General features: G+C 50.7%; 1 protein-coding gene across 10 annotated transcripts; it reads right to left on the bottom strand.

Annotated features, from left to right (window-relative positions):
• Positions 1-1,371: 1,371 nt before the first annotated feature.
• On the bottom strand, positions 1,372-21,216 carry LAS1L (LAS1 like ribosome biogenesis factor). 10 transcript variants are annotated; one of them, XR_015550462.1, is made up of 14 exons: positions 20,925-21,210; positions 20,058-20,183; positions 19,020-19,089; positions 18,110-18,191; positions 17,031-17,312; positions 16,697-16,743; positions 15,753-15,862; positions 13,898-13,983; positions 12,968-13,174; positions 12,467-12,614; positions 9,585-9,700; positions 6,564-7,084; positions 3,642-3,792; positions 1,372-1,696 (listed from the first exon to the last, which is right to left on the bottom strand). XR_015550462.1 is itself a non-coding variant. In XM_087426816.1 (14 exons), the coding sequence occupies exons 1-14, from the start codon at positions 21,113-21,115 to the stop codon at positions 1,683-1,685; spliced, it is 2,136 nt and encodes a 711-aa protein (XP_087282942.1). In that variant the 5' UTR covers positions 21,116-21,208; the 3' UTR covers positions 1,372-1,682. The 10 variants fall into 10 exon arrangements, 8 of the variants coding, with proteins under 8 accessions (XP_087282942.1, XP_087282945.1, XP_087282944.1 ...); XR_015550463.1 differs by having other exon boundaries at positions 3,642-3,789; XM_087426816.1 differs by lacking the exon at positions 9,585-9,700 and adding an exon at positions 3,184-3,284 and having other exon boundaries at positions 20,925-21,208.
• Positions 21,217-22,237: the final 1,021 nt, after the last annotated feature.

Raw genomic sequence — 22,237 nt, 5'->3', positions numbered from 1 at the left:
ACATATTTGCAAATCCCTTGACTAGAGGTGGTCCCTAGATGCTCTGAGGACTCCTTCAGCTCTGACATTCCAGGATGCTAAAAGACTTAGCATATGCTATTGTGGCAAGAGAGGGAAGAGTTGGAGGGAAACTGACTTTGCATTAACCAGTGCAAGAGACTGCTCTGCCCATGCCTAATACTTGGGTCCACACAGGACAGGAAATCTTAACCCTGTTGGGCTATTAGGCTGATGGATCCCTTGGTAATCTGATTAGATCTGTGGACTAGCTTAGAAAAATGATTACATACTCATACCCACAAAGATATTCAGGATATCCTTGAAGAGGTGTTGGGGACTCCCTAGGGGTCCCAACTCAAGTTAAAACTTTTGGGGTCTGGCATGACATTTCCACTAAATTCCTCCTTGGCATTTTCATAGCGTAAGCCCTCTCCTTCATCATTCCTTGGCTCAGCCACTTCTTGGGACAGTTTCTTGGTTGGTATACCTGGTTCTGTCCCTTGCTTCCCCTTGTTTGGACCCAAACTTGGCCCCAGAGATGCCCACTCTCTCACCCAGCTATCACTCTTCCCAGAGTGGGGATGGGGAATACTGTAGCCAGACTTGACATGAGTCAACCACCACCCTGGAAATATCACTCTGACATAAACCAAGAACTTGTGGCACACCAGAGCTCCCATAAAGCACTTAGCAGAGGCATCAGGTTATCATAATTGGTGACTTTGTCCTTTCTACCCAGGCAGAGGGCTCTGAGGGATGAGAACATGGTTTATTCATCCCTGTCTCTTGGCAGCTCAGGGCTGACATAGGGTAGGCACTCTGAGTGTCTGAGGGAATTGGGTAGCCATAGTGGAGCTCTGGGTCAGTCCCTAAGACATTTCTCTGGCTCCAATGTCCACCACAGGGAAGTGTGCATCTTTTCTAGAACAAAGGAGTGAATAAGTGACAAAGAAAGGTTTCTCTTTGGCTTTCAACTACTGTTTGGTGTCCAGCGAGAGCAGGGAGGGAAATGAGGCAGAAGCCTGCTGGATAGCATCAGGAAGGCCTGGGTCTTCTTGCTGTCAGGGAGGTTCTCAACAGATTCCCCTGACGCTGGCTGGGCTCTATGGCCAGCAATGCCTCTCTTCTGGGGCCTGATGCTTCCAAGTGACCTGGCCCCATACTACAGCTCAGGGGAGGGAAAATAGTTTGAGTCAGGAAGAAGCTATGAGTGGAGACTGGTGGTAGAAACAATCAGGGGCAGTGGGCCCAAGGGGCCTCAGAACCCTGCTCCCACTCAAAAGCCCTGTTATGGTCCTGCATTCTCTGGAGCCCCCAGAAAAGGAGAATTACATTGGTCTGCCCCAGCACACACCCTCATCTCACAAACCCTGAAACAACAGTTTCCTGTTTATTGTTTTTCAAAACAAAACAAAACAAAAAATCCCCAGAACATATTCAAAATTCCACTGTGGTGGAAAACCGAGCTGATGTGGGCTGTCTCCCAGGTTGTTTCATGGGCATCAGGTGCACTGGATGGGGGGAGGCTGCTGCCCCAGCAGGGCTGGATGAACACTTGCACCAGGGCAGGCATCAGAAGAGCTGCAGGCCAGTTTTGAGCCCATGCAGCTGGCCCTGGCTCCAGACAAGCCCCTCCAAGTTGCTGCTGCCATTGCTGCAGTTGCCACTGCCGATGCCACAGCTCAGGCCCAGGGTGCTGTGGAGAGAGGGGGTGCGGTCAGTCAGGGAAGGAGGCAGCTTTAAGCTCTGGAAGGACTAAGGGTGCTTGATGTGTGTTTGTCTATGGGAAGGGCCCACCCTCCTGCCTAGCTTTACGAAGAAGAAACTGGAGCAAATCTGAGAAACCACTTCAGATGGGCCCCAAGGGTGGCTCTGCCCTCCCCTCAGTGGAGGGAGGGAGGGGAGGAGTGGAACTTTTCAAATGAAACTTTATGCAGAGTCCCAGGATATAAACCCGATTAAAGCAGACCTATTTGGGTTGAGGTAGAAGAGGGGAACCCACACCACCCCACCTCCAGGAAGATAGTGAAAGTGGCTGCCTTAACAGGCCTTCTTCCAAGGCCCTAGAGCTTGGGGGCCCAGAGGATGCTGGGCTGGATCCCTCCCACTCCCAATAGCTGGTTAAGGGGCCCAAAGTCAGGCTTGTGCTACAGGGCTAGGTCGAGCTCCCATCCCAGGACTGCAAGATTGCTCTAGGGAGACGATAGGTCGAGCTCCCATCCCAGGACTGCAAGATTGCTCTAGGGAGACGACTATCCTCCCCACCCCTGGCCCTGCTGAGAACACTCTTCCTTCCCCTGCTTCCTGCAGGTCAAAGGTCCTTCCAGGTAGATGAGGGTGATAGCTGAGAGCAAAGCCATCATCCTTTCCCTCAGGCAGATCCATGGTTACACTACTGCAGCTGAAAAAACCCTAAGAGATGATCTAGTCCTGGAACTGAGGCACAGAGATGAAGAAAAGGGACTTGCTCAAGGCCACATAGCCAAGTCAGGGGTGGAGCTGAGACAAGGAACAGGGGTAGGCATGACCGCTCCAGCAGAAGAAGCCTCCCGACTACAGCGGGTGTGAGAGCTGGGCCTAATCAGCTTCCTTCTGGATTTAACAGCTCTACCTGCCCACACTTCACCCATGATACCCTGGTGCTCATCAAGCCAGCCTTACCCAAGGGAAAAGGCGGCCTCTTTCTCTCTCAGACGTGTGGGCCCCACTCCCAACTACAGAATACCTGGCTTCCCCAGCTACCTCCTCTCCTCTCCAAGAGCCCTGCTGCTCCCTGGCCTAGGACCCAAGTCCAGGGCACTGCCTTGGGCCTGGCCAGCTGCTGGAACCCCTGGGTTCTACTAGCCTTCTCCCGAATGTCCAGAGGAAGAGGGGCTCATCTCCCAGGGAGTGGGTAGGAGGCACAGGGACAGACTCTCAGTTTCAGGGGCCCACAGAGGTCTCTCTCTGGTACTCACAGGATTCTTCTGGTCACAACGGCCCCGCATTCCGGAATATACACGCCCTCTGGACGGGCTTCTTTGTGTTACCAGCGGAGCCCCTGAGCAAGGGCTGCTTGGTTCCTGGCTCCCTGATGACCCAAAGGCTCCCACGCCTATGATCCAGAGGCGAGTTTCGAGGGAGAGCATGGAGCCCTGCGCAAGGCTTGCTACCAAGATGCCTGGACAGTGTGGGGAGGCCTACCGATTATTCTGTGCACCTCTGGACAAATCCCTTCCCCTTTGTGGGCCTCAGTTTTCTCCTCAGGAACATGAAGAAGTTGGATTAGAGCATCCGTTCTTGACCTTTTGGGAGTGGTGGACCTTTTAAGGGATCTGTTGAAAGCTATGGACCTCTCTCTTCCCAAAATGTGCGTGCGCGTGCACAAACACACACACACACACACACAAACTGGATGCAGTCTGAGAGCGGTGCCAAGTCATTTCTGCATGGCTGCCTCACTGGCTCCCCCAACTAGGGGCTGGGAGTTCTGGCCAGAGCTCAGCCAGGGACTGGAGTTTATACATCCCTCATTTAGGCCATGACTGGAGACAGCTATCTCCCCCACCCACCCCACTTTGTGTCCCACCCTTCCTCCATCCCACCCTCCCTCCTTCCCTCCAGAGAAAGGGGTAAGAAATCCTGCTGCCACGGGTACTCACCCAGTCTTGCATGTTGGGGGTTCCAGCCGCTGCTCTAGCACAGGCTGGTCCAAAAGATACATGGTGTCATAACTGTCCAGCATAAGCTCTGCTGGGTCCTCGGTCTGACCTGGCATTCGGCCTAAGGGGAAGATGTCCCATCGCACATCTTCTGTGGAGCAAAGGGAGGAGGCAAGAGCATTAGTTCTCAGACTGATGCACAAGCCCACTTACCTTGTCCACCCACTCACCTCAATTAGCCCACTAGCATGGGCTCTCTGTGTATCTCCAGCCTCACTCCTCTCTGCATCACTTCTCATGAGCTCCTCTCCACCTTAATGCTCCCCACCCATTCCATACTCCCTCATACACTCTTTATGGCCCTTCTTTCCCTCTATGTGTTCACACACACACACACACCCTACCACACCCCACATCCCATGCACACAACTACAGACATTTTTGTTCCTCTCTGCTCTTCTCCCGCTTCCCCTAAAGGTGCCCTCACATAGATACAGAGAACAATGTCTTTTTCAGACCTAGCTGTATCACTGCCTCAACCTCTCACCCTTACCACTATTTCCACACACACATATATCCAGGAAAGTCTGGATGCCCCAGAATTCCCACAGCACTTCCTCCCCAAACCCACAGATACCTCGGAGTATCTGAATGACCTAGATTTCCTACACATCTACACACAAACCCCCCAATGTGCTTGAGTGCCATATCATTTCTTAGTGGCTTTGCCTTGAGAGATACACACACACACCCACACACCACCTCAGGGTACACTCTCTCTCAGAGGTATTATGCTCCCCCTGCCCCCTGCAAGGTTTTACTGTCCCCAGATGCACACACAAAGAACATCCCTTCTCTGGGAAAGGGCTTTCTCACTGTATATCCCACCCCCCACCACCACCTAAGTATACATACACAAGCACATAGACCAAGCCCTCCATTTAACAAATGTTCCCAGTTTCACTCCCTGCCTCCCACACCTCATTCACAGACACATAAACCAGAAATCTTAATGTCCCTGCATCCCCACATATGTGTATGCACACACAAAGGAAGCAATGGTAAGGGAGAGAAAGAAAGATTTTAACGCCCAGCCTTTCCACGTTCACAAACCACTCCCCACCTCACCCCAAAGATACTCCATTTTAGAATGGACCATGTCAGGTACTCCCCATCTCCTCTGTCCTATCAGTTAAACACTCTCCACACAGTTTATCTTAAATCCCTGTGCCCATCCCCATCCTTAAACCAGTGTATCCAATGTTTTCAAGTGAAGCCTTAACCAGTGAGCTCCTCCAAGTAGATTCAGTCTCTGGCCTCCCACATCTCCCTGGTACCCAAAGAATTCTCCCTGTCATAATGCCCCTGGCATTCTGGAAAGTATCAATCCTGGACTAGCTTTTTATGTTCGCCATAGAATTCCCTTCAGCAAGGGCTGTTCCTCTGCCTGCCCATCCCCCACCTCTGGCTCTTTTACAGGAAGGAAACTGTGTCTATCTTAATGCCCTGCATTGCCCTATGCATACAAAAATATCTTCGTACACAGGGATCACTCCCTCACATGCCTGTCACTGACCTGACCATACTCTCTCCCCATCACTAACATCCCCAACGCTGCCTACATAACTGCCCTTACCTCTCTAGCCTGCACCCTTGTACATGTCCCCTCAGTAACAGCATGGACACACACAGACCATCTCTGGATGGCTGTCTCACTGCCTGTTCTCATGTCCTTCCATATATCCCCACCTCTCATTGCTACCAGTTCTCGCCCTCATACAGATACCTCCTGGCCCCCATGGGTCTCAGCAACTCTGCCCCCCTTCCAAAAACATACATGACCATGTGTGCATGTATGCACAGATGCACGTACAGCCTTCTTCACAATGACTTCTCTTTTCATAGCCCCTACTCTCTGTGACACACACACACACACACACACACACACACTTCTGCCTGTGTTGATGCCACTCCCTTTCAATATTTACAAAGATCTCCAAACACAGCCCTCCTTGCCCTAAGAGATTTCTCTGTCACTGTGCCTTGGTTTGTCCAGCACATGTAGGCACACACCCATTCACAAATACAGACATAAACATGTTCCCCCACCCCTGGCACTCAGGGCCTTTATGCCCCAGTCCTTCCACACACATGTCCACAGAAGGGCAAAGGCTCCACCTTTCCCCCTAAGTTCCTTCACTGCCTCCCCTCTCTCCCTATTGTTTCTCACCATGCCCACAATACACCACACCCAGTCTGTTTCCCCTCCGTCCCTCAGACTCCATCACACAGGCTGTGCCCCCACATCTACCCCTGCCTCCAGTGTGTCAGTATACACACATACCCCCCCCCACACCAGACTGTTCATTCCTTCAGGGTCTCCCTGCCTTAAGGTTCCTGCTCCCTAACCTAAATGAGGACACTCAAAAGACCACCCTCAAGAAAGGGTCCCCCACTTTCTTATCACCCAACCCTCCTTGGCCCCCTCCCGGCATTGTGTCACAAACTTGTATGGTCACCTAAAAACACACCACTCCTTATTCTCACTCTTCTGATCTCACTTCCACTTCCTTTGACTTAATGCCCTTGCGTTCCTTCTTTTTCATACACACAGCAAAATCCTGTCTCATTACCACTCAGCCTCCATGTGTACATACACATTCACATAACACAGAAAGCACTCTTTTTTGTCTCCTTGCCCTTGGATCACTGCACATGAAAAACACATGCAGAATCATACACGTATCTACCCCCTACCTCTCGTGGTCTCCTCCATGGTTTGCTGCCTAGTGCCTACACCCACACTACCCTTCTATGCTCTCTGAATGAAGCAGCCAGCAGCATGACAGTGGAGGGAATCCTCAAGAGCCAACCAAAGACGGAAGATTGGTATGGGGAGAAAGTGAGTATCAGGTTTCTCACCTGAGCTAACTTGCCATGCAGAACCCTGCAAAGCTCCTCTTTTCTGGGCCAGAAGCCTAGCTTTCTCAGCAGTGGGGGACTCCTCCCTTGTAGAGAAAGGCCCCACCTCCATTCTGTCTTCCTCATCATCTTCGTCGTCGTCGTCATCGTCATCGTCATCATCATCATCATCTTCATCCTCCACCTCCTCCTTCCACTTCTCCTGGTCATCATTTTCCTCTTCCTCCTCCTCCACCTGGTCTTCCAAAACCTCTTTCTCCTCCTCCTCATCTTCCTTAACATCATTAAGGCTGCCCTGCTCCTCCTGCTGCTGGGCTTCTCCTTCAGGCCCAGAGCTAGAGCAATCTGGTTTGAGGCTCCAATACAGGCTGTCCAGTGTGTATGGAGACTTCCCAATGGGGGAGGCCTCTGAGCCCTCCTGCACCCGGCTATTTTCTCCACTCTGGTTATAAATGGAACAGATGCGCAGCAGCTTTTCTTGCTCCCCGTCTGGCAGGACCTGCCCCATGGCTTTAAAGATGCTGAGCAAAGGGAGGGATAGAGAAAGCAAGATTCAAAATCTCAAGTCACTTCATACCCCAACACTCCATGGTTTGAACTTGGTCACTGAGCTTCCCGACCTACCTCTGAAAGGCAGTGAGTAGAGCAGACAGAAAACAGAAACAACAGGACCCTGGACCCTGAACAAGCTCTCTAATTCATCTCTGTGGCACACTTCCATTCTCAGTAAAATAAGGACAATAATGGCAGCCAAATTAGAGGGTTTTTGGGAGGAGTAAATAAGATAGCTCATGTACAGTGCCTGGCACATAGTGGGCATGCAATAAATGATAGCTATTAGTCTGTACTGAAATGATATGTAAATATACAAACTAGCCAATAGACCTGCAGGGCTTGACATGAGAATGGCAGATCTCTCTCTTGCTCTGGCCTAGCTGAGCCACCTGTCCTGAGCTCCAAAGATATGCCAGGAAGTATGCTGGGCTCCTTCTGCCTGGAACACAAAGTGTGATCCCTTTCCAGGAGCAACTACAGATCAGCCTGGAATGGAGGAAAAGAAGAAAAAGGAGCAGTTGACAAGACAAAGCTGGATGTGGGAGGGAGGCCAGATGAGCACTGCAGACCTCGGGCACTACAGGAGCTGGGGGGAGGCAGAGAGCAAAGGAGGGCAGGAGAGATCAAGAGAGGGCTTTGTGCAGAGACAAGAGCGAGCACGCCGTGCCATGTGCATGTGGTGAGAGTAGCCTGGCTCAAGGGGAAGGGCTGTGCCGAGGAGCTGTGGGAGGAAGAGAAGGCTGTAAAGGTTAAGTGTGTGTGTTGGGCACAGGGGGTCACTTGACAACTCTGAGTGCAGGTGAAGGCCGCGTTTCTGAAGATCACTGTAGTGCCTGTGTGGAGGGTGGCCATATGGAGGATGGCCTGGGTGGGGCAGCCCGGAGGTAGGGAGACCAGGGAGAGTTGGTGAGGGCTGACCTAGGGCACTGGCAGTGGAGAGGGGAGGGAGAGAAGCTGTGAAGGACAAACAGAGAGCAGAGCTTGGTGACCAGATGACAGGGGTCAGGCAGAGGAGAGTTAAAGATGATGATGATGTGCATACAAAGGACGGTGCTAACAGCAAAATCACCTACAGATACAGAGCTGTTGGGAAGGAGAGCTCCTGGGGAAGCAGAGGGCGAGCACCCCTTGCAGAGCCTCACATAGTACCGGGCACCTAGTAGGCACCTGGTCACCGTGGGAGGCACGGGTGGGGTGGACAGATGGATAGTTTCCTTCTAGGTGTATTGAGTTTGAACTGTGGGTCATTCATGAAGGGGCCATATGCTCAGTGGGCTGTTTTCTCTCTGGGCCCTGCAGGCAGACTGGCCACATATGTGTAGTCTCTGGTCACTGGTTGCTGGTTACTGGGGGCAGGGCTGGGAGACCCTTTCTGCAGGGCTAATTTCATATTCTAAGAGGACACTGGCTCAAATTGAATTGATATTGGCTGTCTGGGGGAAGCTCTTGAAAAGCTTTCAGCCTTATTAGAGGAAAAGCCAGAGAGGAAACACTCTTCTCTCTCACTGTGCTCCATTAGTATGATTAATAATAAATATTCCCAGGCACTTAATATTGGCAAGACACCATATCACTGCTGTTTGTTATTACGCAATCGCTATTTCGAGCTGTCTAGTCTGACCACTGAGATGCAGGGGTGATACGAATCTTAAAAGGCATCTCCTTCCTCGGGTTTGTCTGGTCATGGCTCGGGACTGAGAAGCTCACAGGTCAGGTTGGTGGAAGAAGGTAGACTTTGGACTCACAAGACCTGGGCCCAAATCCCTGTTCCACCATCAACAAACCATGCAACTTTTGGATAAGTCACTTCACTCCTCAGAGCTTCAACGTCTTTCTCATCTGTCAAATAAGGATATAATACTTCTACCTCCAAAGATTGCTGTGTCAAATGAAATGAAATAACTTCAAAACAACACAGCACCATGCTTGATACTTAATTTCCAGGGGTATCTTTTATTTTTCCTCTGGGGAAATCAAAGTTCCGTATGTGCCTAATAGCACATGCTTTTTGCAATAGTGCAATCTAACGGGACGCTGTAGAAAGCCCAGGAGTTAAGGACAGGATATCTTGGGCTGGCCCAGTGGCGCAGTGGTTAAGTGCGCACTCTCCGCTTTGGCGGCCCGGGGTTCACAGGTTCGGATCCCGGGCGTGCACCAACGCACCGCTTGTCAAGCCATGCTGTGGCGGCGTCCCATATAAAGCAGAGGAAGACGGGCACGAATGTTAGCCCAGGGCCAATCTTCCTCAGCAAAAAAGAGGATTGACATCAGATGTTAGCTCAGGGCTGATCTTCCTCATAAAAAAAAAAAAAGACAGCGTATCTGGATTCTAGACCCAGCTCTGACTTGCAGACTTGCAGTATAACACCTAGGGAAATCTCGTTTCCCAGTCTGTGTAATGGGGTGATTAGAACTAGATTCACTGATTGTCTGGGAAAGGCAGGATCTGTGCACAAGGAATCGTACCCAAGTGAGCCGCTGTTACTGCTGGCATGTGTCGCATCCCTCTGGTGTGCTTGGGTTGGGAGAAGATCTCTGTGGTCCAGACTTCTCCAAGACCAGCAGCTTCCACTCTGCAGGCACTTAGGATTGGAAAGTACCTTGAAGGCCACCTATCCAAACCTCTCCACGATGCTCTTTTCACTCCCTCCCCCCATTACATACACATGCCATGTTCCTTCTGGACTTTGAAACTTCCTTTATTCTTTCTCCTGCTTGAATTGCTTAAATGCCTCGTCTGTGATGCTTTCCTGACCCTCCAGGCCTTTTTGGTTCTCCCCCCAGTTTCCTACCCATCCATATCTCTTCCTGTCATGAACACACACATCTGGAGATTTGGCTGTTTGGTTCAGTCTCATCTCCTAGAGGTCTTGCCCTGGCTGACTTCGTCTACAAGGCTACATTTTTCTCTTATAAGCTACTTATAAGCTACTACTGTGCCCCAAATGCCATCAGGGTTCAAGAAAGACTTTCTGACTTTATGGGGGGGATCAGGAGTCTAAGAGGGTCTTAGCATCCAGACTCCCACTTCATTTATTCTCCAGGAATGGAGTCAGCTCCCACCAAAGACAATACTGCTGGCAATGAGACAGCAGAGTATAGTTCAATGTTTACTGAGGCCCATATGGGGCCTGGGCTTGTGTGGTGTGCTGTGGCACAGGTGGCTAATGCAGAGCCCTTGTGCTTGAAAAGCTTAGTCTGATAGAGGGAAGGAGACACCAGGGAAAGTAGACACAGCAACACAAAACCTCAGATTTGGGAAGTACTTGAGAGAGTCAACATGACAGGGTAGATGGTGCTGCCACCAAGTGAGACAGGGAGCAGAGGAGGAAGATCACTTTGGGGTTGGGGTGTGGAGTAAGATGACCAATTCCCTTTTGGTCACAGTAAGGTGCCTATGGGCCATCCAAGGGGAGAGGCCTGACATGCAGTCACATAGGAGCTGAATGAAAGGCCTGGGCTAGATAAAGAGATTTGGGTCTTGGCACTTAATGGGAACTAGTAAAAAAGCACAGGCATTTCAAGGAGGGAGTGGTAAACAGCATCAATGCAGCAGACACAACAACAGACAAGGGCCCACTTGATTTGGTAATTAGGAGGTCAAAGCAGCTCTGGGGTGAATGCCAAATTGCAGCAAGTTAAGGAGTAAGAGGGTAGGGAGGAAATCAACATTGTTGAGTGTAGACTACTCTTTTGAGACGTTTTGATGGGACAGGAATAATAAGCTCATGATAACCCAACAGAGGGATGCTGGGTCAAAGGAGATTTTGCTTGTGTTGCTGTTATTGTTGTCTTGTTTTAAGATGAGAAAAACTCAGACATGTTCATAAGTTGAAGAACAAGAGCCAGTAGAGCAAGGGAGAGGCTGGGGTGAGGCCCCAGCGATGTTGGTGGAGGCGGCTCCAGAACACAGGTGGAGGAGCAGACTTTGAGGTGGGGTAAGGCCACCTCATCCCCAGACTAGTGAGAAGGTTGAGTGTAGCCGCCTATCAGTTCACGAGGGCTGGATTTCAGGTAAGTGGGCCCTGCCGGATGCCTCCATGTGCTCGAGGAAGTTAGGGTTCCTCGAAAGGAATGGGAGAGGGGGAGGGGCTTAAAGTGAGTGGTAGGGGCTTAGAACAGTCAGAAAATGGGAGAGAAAGTGGACAGAAAACAAGGAGAAGTTCAGAGAAGCAGAACTGAGACTTAGCCCAAGATTAAGAATCATACCTCTGCAGTGGCAGCAATCTGCAGGGCTATGTGGTTTTCTCCAGCAGAGCTCAGCCACCCGGGCTGAGGAGTGGGGGAAGCAGAGTGGGGAAGATCTATCCCAGCTTGGGGGTTTGCAAGTCAGATATGCCAAAGGATGAGTAGAGCTGAGGGTGCTGATGATGAGTGGCTGATGTAATCGACCACAGACAGGATCAAAGGGAAGCAAGGTTGAGGGAGGGAGAAAATAGAGATGGAGGTCTGGATGCAGGCAAAGAGCAGATGTCATAGCATGTGAGGGTGAGAACTGGAAGGACAAGAGGTGGTGGTCACCGAGGGGGATGCTAGGATGTCAGCTTTCGGAGGTGGAACAGCTCTGAGTGTTGGAAATGGGTAGCTGAGTGTAGTGGAGAATTAAAGTCACTAGTGTTGAGGAGCTGCAGAGTGTCAGATGGGTCACTCAAATGAAAACAGATGTTGTTCCAGAAAACAGGAAGATAACTGAGCGCTAAAGGCTTCTATGAATATGAGGGAAGTGGCTCGAGGTCAGAAAATGACAGAGAAAAGGAAAGGGAGACAACCACAGGCATTTTACAGGAACCAGCAGAATATTCAGTTTGACCATAGAGCCCAGGGTGGACTGTGTAAAGGGAAATCACAGGAGGTACGGTTACCAATGATAGGTTGGGGCAGAATCAGAAAGATCTTTGAACGTCAGGCTAAGAAGCCTAGACTTCATCAGGAAGGCAACAGGGAGCCACTGAAGGTTGCTGAGCACCTATGTATGAGAGGTATACTTTGGGAAGATAATAGAAGAGACAGCACTGGGCTTAGAATCAGAAGACTGGGTTCGATAACTAAATAGCAGCTACTATTTATTGTGCACCTACTCTGTACAGGCCACTGTGCTAAGCACTCTAGGGGGGTTGTCTCATTCATTCTCATACTGGACTCAGTTCAGCCAAGTCTTAAGCTGTGTGATCTGGCAAGAATAGTCTACCCCTCTCGTCTTTGGGACTCAGTTCCCCTATCTGTTAGTAGGAAGGGGACGGAACTAGGTATCCTTGTAAGGGCTGGCCCAACTCTGCCATTCTAGGGCCGTGTGGCCCTGAGGCCTATAAGGCCTCACTCTCTTATCAGATGGAATTCAAGAGACTTACAGCTGAAGGAGTTGGGGGCTGGCCCAGCAAGGTGAGCCCAAGCAGGACTCAACCACCCGGGGCCAGTCAAGGGAGGCAGAGCAGTTGAATAGCCTCCAGCTCCGTCTTGCTTCCCACTGGCTTGCAGAAAATCGGCGGGCATTCCTTCCTGAGAGAGAAGAGAGGGCCTGAGGAGAAGGAATCAGTAAGCCCCCCACCCAATCTTGCACCTTGAAAAGCTTGGCTCTGTTCCTCCCCATCCCCCTAGACTCCTTACTCTATACCTCCCAATTGCTCAAACAATTCAGGGCCCTCTGCCCCAGCCCAGTTTAGTTGGCTCTGAGGAAAAAAAAAAGGTGGAGGGAGATCTGTCCACTGCTGCCACTGGGCCCTCTTGGGCAAACCTGAACCTTCAAGAAGGAATGTGTCTGCCTGATGCTATTCAGCCGAGAGCTGAGGACAGTGGCAGATGCTCTTGCCTGGGCTGCATCAGGTCCTGGGGCTAGGGCTAGTCTCCCTCACCAGTCTTGGTGTTAGCCACGATCAGTTCAATGGTCCATCTGAGGATGTAGGTGGGCCGGATCCCGCTGTCCCCCAAGGCTGGCAGCTCGGAGAGCATCCTCTCCAACAGGGCCTGCGTGAAGGCCTGGGAGTGCAGGCCCCTGAGCAGGGGCTGCCAGAATTGAGAGAATGGCTTTGGCACCAGGACGTCATTCAAGTCCACATTTTCTGGTTTGTGAGGGACACCCATTGACAAGGAAAGCGGAGGGAGACAGGGAGAAAGGGAGAGAGGGAAGGAGGAAGGGAGGGGGAGAGGGAGGAAAGGAGGAGAGAGGAAGAGAAGGGGGAGAGGAAGGGGAGGAGAGAGTGAAGGAGAAGGAACGGGGCCCCAGCACCACCAACAGAGTTGTCACCACAGAACGAGAGGAAAGAGGAAAGTAGAACAGTGGGGAGAGAAACCAGTTAGTATCTGGCAACCAACAACTGACTCACAACAGAGTATAAAAGAAAAAGAGTTCTGGTTCTAGCTTTCAGCTTTGTCAATAACTCACTGTGTGACTTTGGGTCAGTACCTTCCCCTCTCTGGACCTCAGTCTGCCCGTCTGTAACACGAGGATCTTGGACTAGATGACCTCACAGGCCCTTCCAGTTCTGCTGTTCTAGCTCTCTAGCAAGTGGCTAAATCATAGTTAACACAGCACAATAACGGCATTAAGACTCCCCCTACTCCACCCCGCCCGACCCCATCCAATTCCAGGCCACGGAAGAACAGCCCAGCCACTCCTTATCAGTGGGGCTACCTGTTCTGCTCAGCTGAGAGGGGCTTCCAGAGGCTATGGAATGGCAGGAAACAGCCCTTGACACCCAGTCCAGGGTCACCCTGGCCACCCCTGGCATTCTAGCCCAAGAAACACAGTACCCTAGGGCTGCAGTGAGCCCCCAGGACCCTACCTTCATAGTCTATCTGCAAAGCTGCCAACTGCTCAAATGTGGGAATGAGAAAGCCGTCATCCAGAAAAGCATCCAGCACAGCCTCCCTGGAGCAAGAGGAGATTTAATTAAGCAAACTGAAGCAGGCAGAAGACCCTCTCCTACTCCCCTACCCACTCCAAAGGCAGCTAAAGCCTCTGGCTCAATTGGCTAAAGCAGCATGCGGGAAAAGGAAGGCAGGTGACAGTTGGATCTCAAGTCTTAGCCTCCTGGGCAAGGGGCTGGGCCAGAGACTGGGATCAGTGGGTTTTGAACAAGCATTTGCCAAGCACATGCTGATCTAAGACCCACAATGAGGGCAGTAGTGGCTGAACAAGACTGAAAATACAGATGGTGAAAAGTCCCAGGCCCACAGAGGAGTTAAATGTCTGGGGTCACAGGGCTTTTAGACTTTAGTTCCTGCTCAGTCTTTCTGTTTCTCTTGACAGTCCTCTGGCCTCCTAGCCCTCCCCCTCTTCCTGGTTGCCCTGTTTCAGATCCTAGATGCAGAAACTTTGGGGAGACAATTGCTGGACCAAATATGATCCTTATTCCTAGGGATTCCAAGAACCCAGTAGTAAGTTATAGAGGTTGAAAGCATAGGCTATAGGGGTAATCCCTCATCCTCATCTAGTTCAAAGCGAAACCAGCAAGAGCCAGCTGTCTTCTCCAGAGCTAGCAGTTCCCCAAGAGGCTCTCCTAGATGACAAGGCCTAGAGGGAGAACAAGAGCTCCCAAGGTGTCTCAATGCCTGAAGGGTGGTCATGCTCAGATCCCCCACCCCCGCACCAGGCTCAAGGAGGAGTTGTCCTTCCATCCCTCTCCCATCTCCTCAGTTCAGTATCCAGGAAGAGCACTTGAAGCAGCCAGCCAGCTGCCTGCTAAGCACAAGCAGGCAGACACTACTGTATAGAGGCACAAGGATAGTTTTCCCAGCTGCGGAAGAGGCTACCACCCATCCTTTTGCTGAAAGGTGCAGCCAAGAAGCCTAGGCTGGGCAGACATTGATAAAACACCTTTGGAACTAGTAATATCCTGGGAATGAAGAAGACTCCAGGGGTAATCCCAACCTGCACTGTAGGCTCCCACCCAAGCCCACTGCCACCTAGACCACCTTCCTATACACTCTGCTCCATCCTAGATTCCTTCCAACCTCTCCCTAGCTGGGAAGGTCTAGCACTGCCTCCACAGGTTCTTAGTGGAAGGTTCCCCAAAGACCTTTTCAGCTAAATTTAGGTAGCAAGCCCCCAAGAGCTAGGGAGAAGAGGAATGGATAGACGCTGTTTGTCTGCTCTGGATTGAACTGAGCACTATTTTTTGGGAAAAAGGCTCATGGCCATACTAAGCGAGGAGGGACTTAGTCGTTTGAGGACCCAGGCCCTGGGAAGGCCCCTCCTTGGTACCCCCAACCATGACTATCCAGTGGATACTGACACTCTCCAATAGCAGTTCAAAAGAAAAGACAAGCAGTGCCCACCATATATCTTTTACCTCAAACTTGGACAAGGGCTAGGCAGTGAGGCGGTAATTCTCCTAGTTGCCAAGAGTTCCACATACCACTGGACGGAGAAGAACAAAGCTGGCCAGGGGATGGATGACCGCCGACATTCCTGCCTCTGGCCATTTTAGTGACTCAGAGTAGGCAACTCCCACCTGGTCGCTGGCAGGGCCAGGACAAGAGGGTCATGCAGAATGCAGGGTCACCCCATGAGGGATCAGGATTATCCTTGGGATTTCCTACAGTAGAGGTTGGCAAGCTGGGATATGGAAACCAATTTCAGTGAGGCTGCTACGCTCTACCCCAGAGTAGGCAGCCTCTGATTACCTAGTTACGAACCTGTTCTCCCATGTAATGCCCTTGAGCTCAGCGAGGATGCATTCTACAGGTGGGGACAGGTTATTCCATGCCTTAATGGCCTGAGGTAAATGCCTAAATTTCTCCAGAACCTGCCAGCAAAAAGGATCCCATCAGAAGGTTGGTTCAGCCAGGCAACCCTCCTCCACCCCTCCAGGATCCCTTCCCATAGGACCTCTCAGCACCTCCCTTCAGGGGATAGGGCAGGGCATGCAGGGGTGGGCCCCTAACTCCCCTATTGGTCTTGCAACTAAAAATATCCTGACCTTCAAACGCCAGACTTTCTTCTCCTCCTCCTCCTCCCCATACCCCTTGAATTCCCTGTGGCTCCCAATCACCACATACCCCAATACTAAGATATCTAGCGGGAGAATTTGGTTGGAGTTGGGTAGAGACCCTTGGGCCAAGGGGGAGGGGAAGCAATGGGTTATGCAAGAAAGGAAATCAGGAAACCCAGGCTCTAATCCTGGTTCTATCACTAACTGCTTATGTGACCTTGGGCCAGTCCCTTCAATTATCCATGGCTTCAGTTTCTTTGTCTGTGAAAAGGAAGGATTCAGCTGAATGGTTTCTAAGCTACCTTCCTTTCTGCTAAAACAGCTCCCCTCAAGCTCACCTGATCTAGGAAAGTTCCTGGGCACCATCTGCTGATCAGCTGCAGTACCGCAGGTCTATGCAACCACCTACGTCCAGTTGTTCCCCACCACCCCATGGGGCAGATTATCCACAAACTTTCAGCATCTCCCCCCTCCATTCGTGTGGAGGGTTAGCCAACTGGACTCTGCTTCTCCTGTTTCTGAGAAGTTCCCTCAAGCTTTGCCACTTTTCTTTAAAATTCCTTCTTAGGATTTCTCTAAGGTAGCTGGCAAGAGGGAAGAAATGGCTGGGGAAGGAGAGAACATGCCAAATCAAGGGCACTTTCTTACCTTAAACTGTTCCTCTTCATATGATACCAGCAGTTCCCGGGCTCTTTCTGAAAACAGAATAGGGAAACAGATAGGGCAGCCAGCCCAGCACCCTGTTCCTAATGGGATTCTGAGCCCCTCTCACCTCATTTCTTGAGTTGTAAATTGGGAACTAGAATTCTTGCCTCTCCTACTTCACAGGGATCAAGGAAGATGCTTGAGATAGTAATTTTTTTAAGCTAAGACTCACCACAACCCCAGAGGAAATGCTGAGCCAGGGAAACCACCAGTGTCAACCTTAAGCTTGAGTCTTCCAGGCTCATGGGCCCCTTTCTGCCCCGACAAGAACACCTACCATATAGCTCTTTATGTCTCAGAGCCTTTTCCCAATGCAAATCAGCCTCTGTGTTGCTTTTGTGGTCTCCTTCAGCCCGGACATCCAGCTCTGCATCTTTCCCTTCATCCTTAGGTTCCGGTCTCTGTTCTGTGACATCATCAACAACAATGTTCTTATCCTCTTGGCCCTCTTCATCTGTCTCTTCCGTGTCCTCCTCCAACTCCCAGGTCTCTCTCAGGCTGTTCTCCAGTTGGCGGCACCAGTAGGTCTTCTGGAGCCAATCCAGGACAAAGTAGCAGCCTAAAGGAGGAGAGGAAGAAAGGCAGTGCCATAGGACCAGCCACAGGCTAGCAGCTCTTAGCAGGTCCCCAGCCTCATCTTGCAAGCATTATGGGAAGGCCCCAGGGAAGAGGCGTGGCTCCAAGAAGGCACAAATCTCAAATATCCAGAAGCTGCCCCTCTTTCATTGGGTTATCCCTCTGTTCTTTGCTGTCTCCTGCTCACCAGTACCTTTCCTAGAAAAAGCTAATACTAGGCTTGGATATGGAATGACAAAAATGGCACAGGGCTGGCAAGTGGGAGAACAAAGACCCAGCCCCACTGGCTAGTTACATGGCCTTGGTCTGAGATCTTTTCTAGATCTGTTTCCCCTGCACGAAAGGTCTAGGCTGAAGCAGGGGTCCTTAGTTAGGATGGGGTGTCCAAAGAACCCCTGGGTTCATGACACTTGATGGCTCACACCTCTCAACTTGCCCCCTGCCACTCTCCTCCTCAGGCACAAAATTTAAGGAATGCCCAAACACTCAATAATCGAGATATCAAAACAAGATCAGAACAGTGCCCTGCCAAGCCACATTACAAAAGGAGAAATCAGTAACACTAATCCTGTCTTTACTTAAAATTTGATATTTTGTTGTGGGTTTTTCCACATTAAAATGTTATTTATCTTGATTACTGAGTTCCGATGCCCCCTTAAAGTTTGTGCCCAAGGCAAGTGCCTCACTTGCCTCGCCCTAGTCCTGGCTCTGACCCCAGATGGAGACCTTCCTCCCTCTACCTGGGCTTAACTATGATATTTATACTCCCTGGGGACTCACCTCTGCGGCAGTCATTTATATGGGGCATTTTCTTGTGGGTCAACTCATGGCGAAGTTCAACAATCCAATCTGGAATGTTCACCTGATTGTGGGGGAGGACGTTGAGTGTAGAAATTAGAAAATATTAAAGCTGGAAGGGACCACAGAGATGAATTAGCCTGGCCTCCCTCCACTTTACAGATAGAGAAATTGAGGTCCTGAGAAGGGGTTCCAGTCTTAGTGGCAGAGCTAAGATTAGAAACCAGGTCTCCCAATTCTTTTTACTACTCTGCAGAGGTGATCTTGAAAATCAGAAAAAACACTCGCCTCCCCCAGCCACCAAACACCCTCCTTCAACAAAGAGGTTCCTGTGAATGAGCATTAACAATCATCTTCTCCAGCCTCCCTCCAACCTGTCTATACCAGTCCCTCTCCCTGGGTACCCTTTACCCCTCCTTCCTCCCTCTTTCCCACACCTCCTCCAGGATGCTTCTCTTTATGGTTGAGAACCTGCCTGCCCTCTGGGCCTCTACACATCTCACATACTCACTGAGGGCAGGAACGTCTGGCATTTTCATGCTACTTGGCTGAGCGTGTCTCCTCCCTCAGACTGTCAGCTCCCAGAAGGCAGGCGCTGTGACTGCCACCTCTTTCCTGTCCCCACCCAGTGGAGCATCCAGGTGCCTCAGCTTCACTGGGCCACTCCCAGCAAGCTGGGCAGTAAAGCCAACTGAAGATAGCAGCCATGAGCAAGGGAGTAAGTGTGCTTCTTTCATGTTGGAGGCTGAGGCTCTGGGGTTCTTGCTGGGCTTGGCCTGGCCAGTAGTGGTGGGATGAGCTAGTCTGACTGTGTGCCCACATCACCCCATGCCCCATTTAGTGAGCCCTCCTGGGGAGAGAGAATTGAGCAAGACCACTTTATCATACACACCTCCTGAGCCAGGAACTTGAGGGGGAGCTTGACAAACTTTGTTTTCCTTTCCGAAATAAGATTCACAAACCTGGAGTTGAGGGAGAAATAAGTGGCACAGCCCAAGCAACTGTTTTACTCAAACCAGTGGGGCTTCAAAACACCTTGCTGAGTTACTGACACTTTGCATTTCCACAACCTTTCCACTGAGTGTTCTGTCCTATTCTTATGGTTGGTGTCAGCCAGAGCAGGGACAGTTCCATCCAGTCCAACAATTACTGAGGGTCTGCCCTGTACTGAAGCCGTACAGATGAGTAAGACACTGCTCTGGATTTGAAGAATTCAGTCTAGGATAAATAATCACAACATAATGTAACATATTATGCTGGAACATAATACTATAATGCTAGGACGAAGGACTACATAAAATGATACGGGAAGCACAGCTAAATGATGGAGAAGGTAAGAAGAGCTAGGGAGGGCCTCCAGGCAGATAAGGGGAAGAGTATGAGATGAGCAAAGACTTTGACAGATGAAAAAACTCAGTGACAGCCTTTTTCCCAATGTGCATGAGCCTGCTAGAATCACTATGAGTCACTCTGTGAGTCACGAACTACTGGGCCACATCTCCACTTCCACAACTCAGCAACCTTTCAGTGTTCGTGGAGAGAAGGGGAAAAGGGTGGTGCTAAGTATAAATGGGGAGAGGATTGGAAAATCTACATTAAATTATGGCCAAGGACATGGAACCATTCAGAAAAGTTCCTCTGGGTGAAAGAGTTAAAGGGGAAGAAAAACAAACTGTCAAAGCTGGAAGAGACCCACAGAGATCTCTTGGTGTGAACCACCCCCACCCCACATTCCAAGAAACAGATGGAAAGAAAAATGAAAGAGAGAAGGCTCTCAGGAAAGGAAAAAGAGAAACATGTGTTGATAGGGGGTACCAAAAGCTGTCAAGTCAAGCAATCACAGGGTAACCCAAGCTTTGCTTAACATGTGCTACCCCCACCCCAACCCCCCCCAAAACCACCCCCCACTCCCACCCGTGGTAGGTCTTACCTGACCAATGCCATGCCATAGAGCAGTCTAAGTTCATCAGTGCCCAAGCCACCAGTTACATCCATGAGCTTACAGCGTACCAGGTCAGCAGTAGAAGCCACTGCCAGGGGGAGTTCGTTGCCTAACCTAAAGGGCCACAGTCCAGCACCATCATAAAGGTCCCTTACACTGATCCACCCTCCACCTCAGAACCTAGGTTGCTGTAGGTTATTCCAATTATATATTGGCTGAAGAGTGCATGAACAGACACAAATCAAGAAGATGGGAAGAGGGAGGATAACGTCCCTGGGATCCAATAGTACAGAGGGCATGAGAAGCTGTCTAGGATATATACAGGACATCTAACTGCTATGCAATCAACCAACAAGTGTGGACACACCCCTTTCTTTCACCCTGAAACCCTCAACTCATTCAACTGGAGAAGACCCTTATCCCTTGAGACCTTTACCCTTTGTCTGCTCTCAACTGGACTGAGGAGGCCCATTCCAACATGGTTTTGTAGGCAAACCACCCCCGCCCCCATTCGAATCGGAAATCCACCCTAGGATATTAACCTACTACTTAAGCACTGGCTCAGCCACACTGGTCCCTCCGGCACCCTCCCCAAGATGGGAGAAGGTGAGGGTCAAAGCTCGAAGATTTTACAGGAGGATTGTTAAGGCACACTCCCTTTCTTTCTGCAAACGGGATTAGTGCAAGAGCTTGGCTGAGACTTTCCCCCAGGCACTTGGGAGAGGGGCAACGCCCAAACCACTCACACGGGCACCACTAGGCAATTTAGGAGAATAAAGCCTTATACAAATTCTACAAAGGAAGAGGTGAGGCGCCACCAGCACGCAGGTAGGAGGGCTGAGCCTGCCGCCTTACCTGCTTCTCCACACGGTGATGCGGTTCAGCGCGTACTGCTGCAATTTATGGTCGTCACAGAACAGATACACCGTCACCTGATCCCACTCGGCCTTACCGAGCCAGGCGACCACGATGCGCTGTGCCCAAAGTGGCGACGACTCTATCTCTTGGACGCACTTCCCGCACCACGCACTCCACACGCGATCCATCACCCGGTGACCCAGACCTGGCCCGGCCCCGGATTCCCACCAGACACTGGACTCGACGCAGCTTGCACCGCGGCCCTCCTCACAGCCTGCAGCCCAACAAGCCACGCTCACTCCAAACCGCCGCCGCACCAGTAGCCAATAGGAGAGCGTGACCCCGACGCAAGCCCGCCTCCCAGCGTTAGCGTGGCAAATCGGAACGCGAGGGCAGGGGGCCGACCAAACACGAGATGGGAGTACGTCCTCGCCGGCCGGATGTGTTCTTTTCGCAAAGCAACCGTAGCAGCTGCAAGCGTTCGGCCTCAAGGTTCCGCTAATTTCCTCGTTGCTAACGGGCTTCTGTCCCAGACCGAGAGGGATGTGTCTGCACTGCAGGAGGAATGTTAGTTTGCGCCCATTGGCGGGCAGGGAAGGGATTGTGATAATCCAGTGTACTGCAAATGGTCTTATGTTTTTATTGCCATGAATCAGCACCTGATCCAGTAAAACGCTATTGACACTGGAGCAAGAGTACAGAGCAAATATCTAATATCTAGATATCTGAAGTTGAGATGAAAAATCTGCTGGGTTTTCACATCTGTACAGTGAGGGGCTTAGACTGAGTGACCTCTAGGTTTTCTTTCATAGCTGAGAATTGTAGGATTTTACTCTGCCAGCATTCCACTGCTTTGTTGGTTTCAATATCCACAAAGGTATACTTAATTTTTCTGCATAATTCCTTGGCATTCTGCAGTTCTGGGGGGAAAGCAATATTATGAAGCCTTTCTGGTTTTACACGTTGGCTAAAATGTATTCAGGACTCTGTCTCAGTCCTTCTCACAGAAGTTATTTTCCAGTCTAACACTTGAGAGAAAACTGTTGCTAGCAATCTTAACAGCATTACTGTAAGTCGCTCTGTTTGACTTGAGAGGAACAAATTCCAATCCATTCTCCATATGCGCCTCTTTCTCCAGCCAGCTTCTCCTAAGATGTAGTCTGCCTGTGGTTCTTGAATGACAGTTACTCTGTCCTGAGTAGCCATGCCAACCAGTAAGCCAGGTGTCTACCAGAAACCAGATACCCTTTCACCTTCGGGTGAGTGCAGGCAAAGACAGGAAGATGGCTTATACGACCCATCAGGATCCA

This window comes from Ceratotherium simum, chromosome X (genome assembly GCF_057802395.1).
Source record: "Ceratotherium simum simum isolate JZ-2026a chromosome X, ASM5780239v1, whole genome shotgun sequence".
NCBI lineage: Eukaryota > Metazoa > Chordata > Mammalia > Perissodactyla > Rhinocerotidae > Ceratotherium > Ceratotherium simum.
This window is presented reverse-complemented; position numbering and strand designations above follow the sequence as displayed.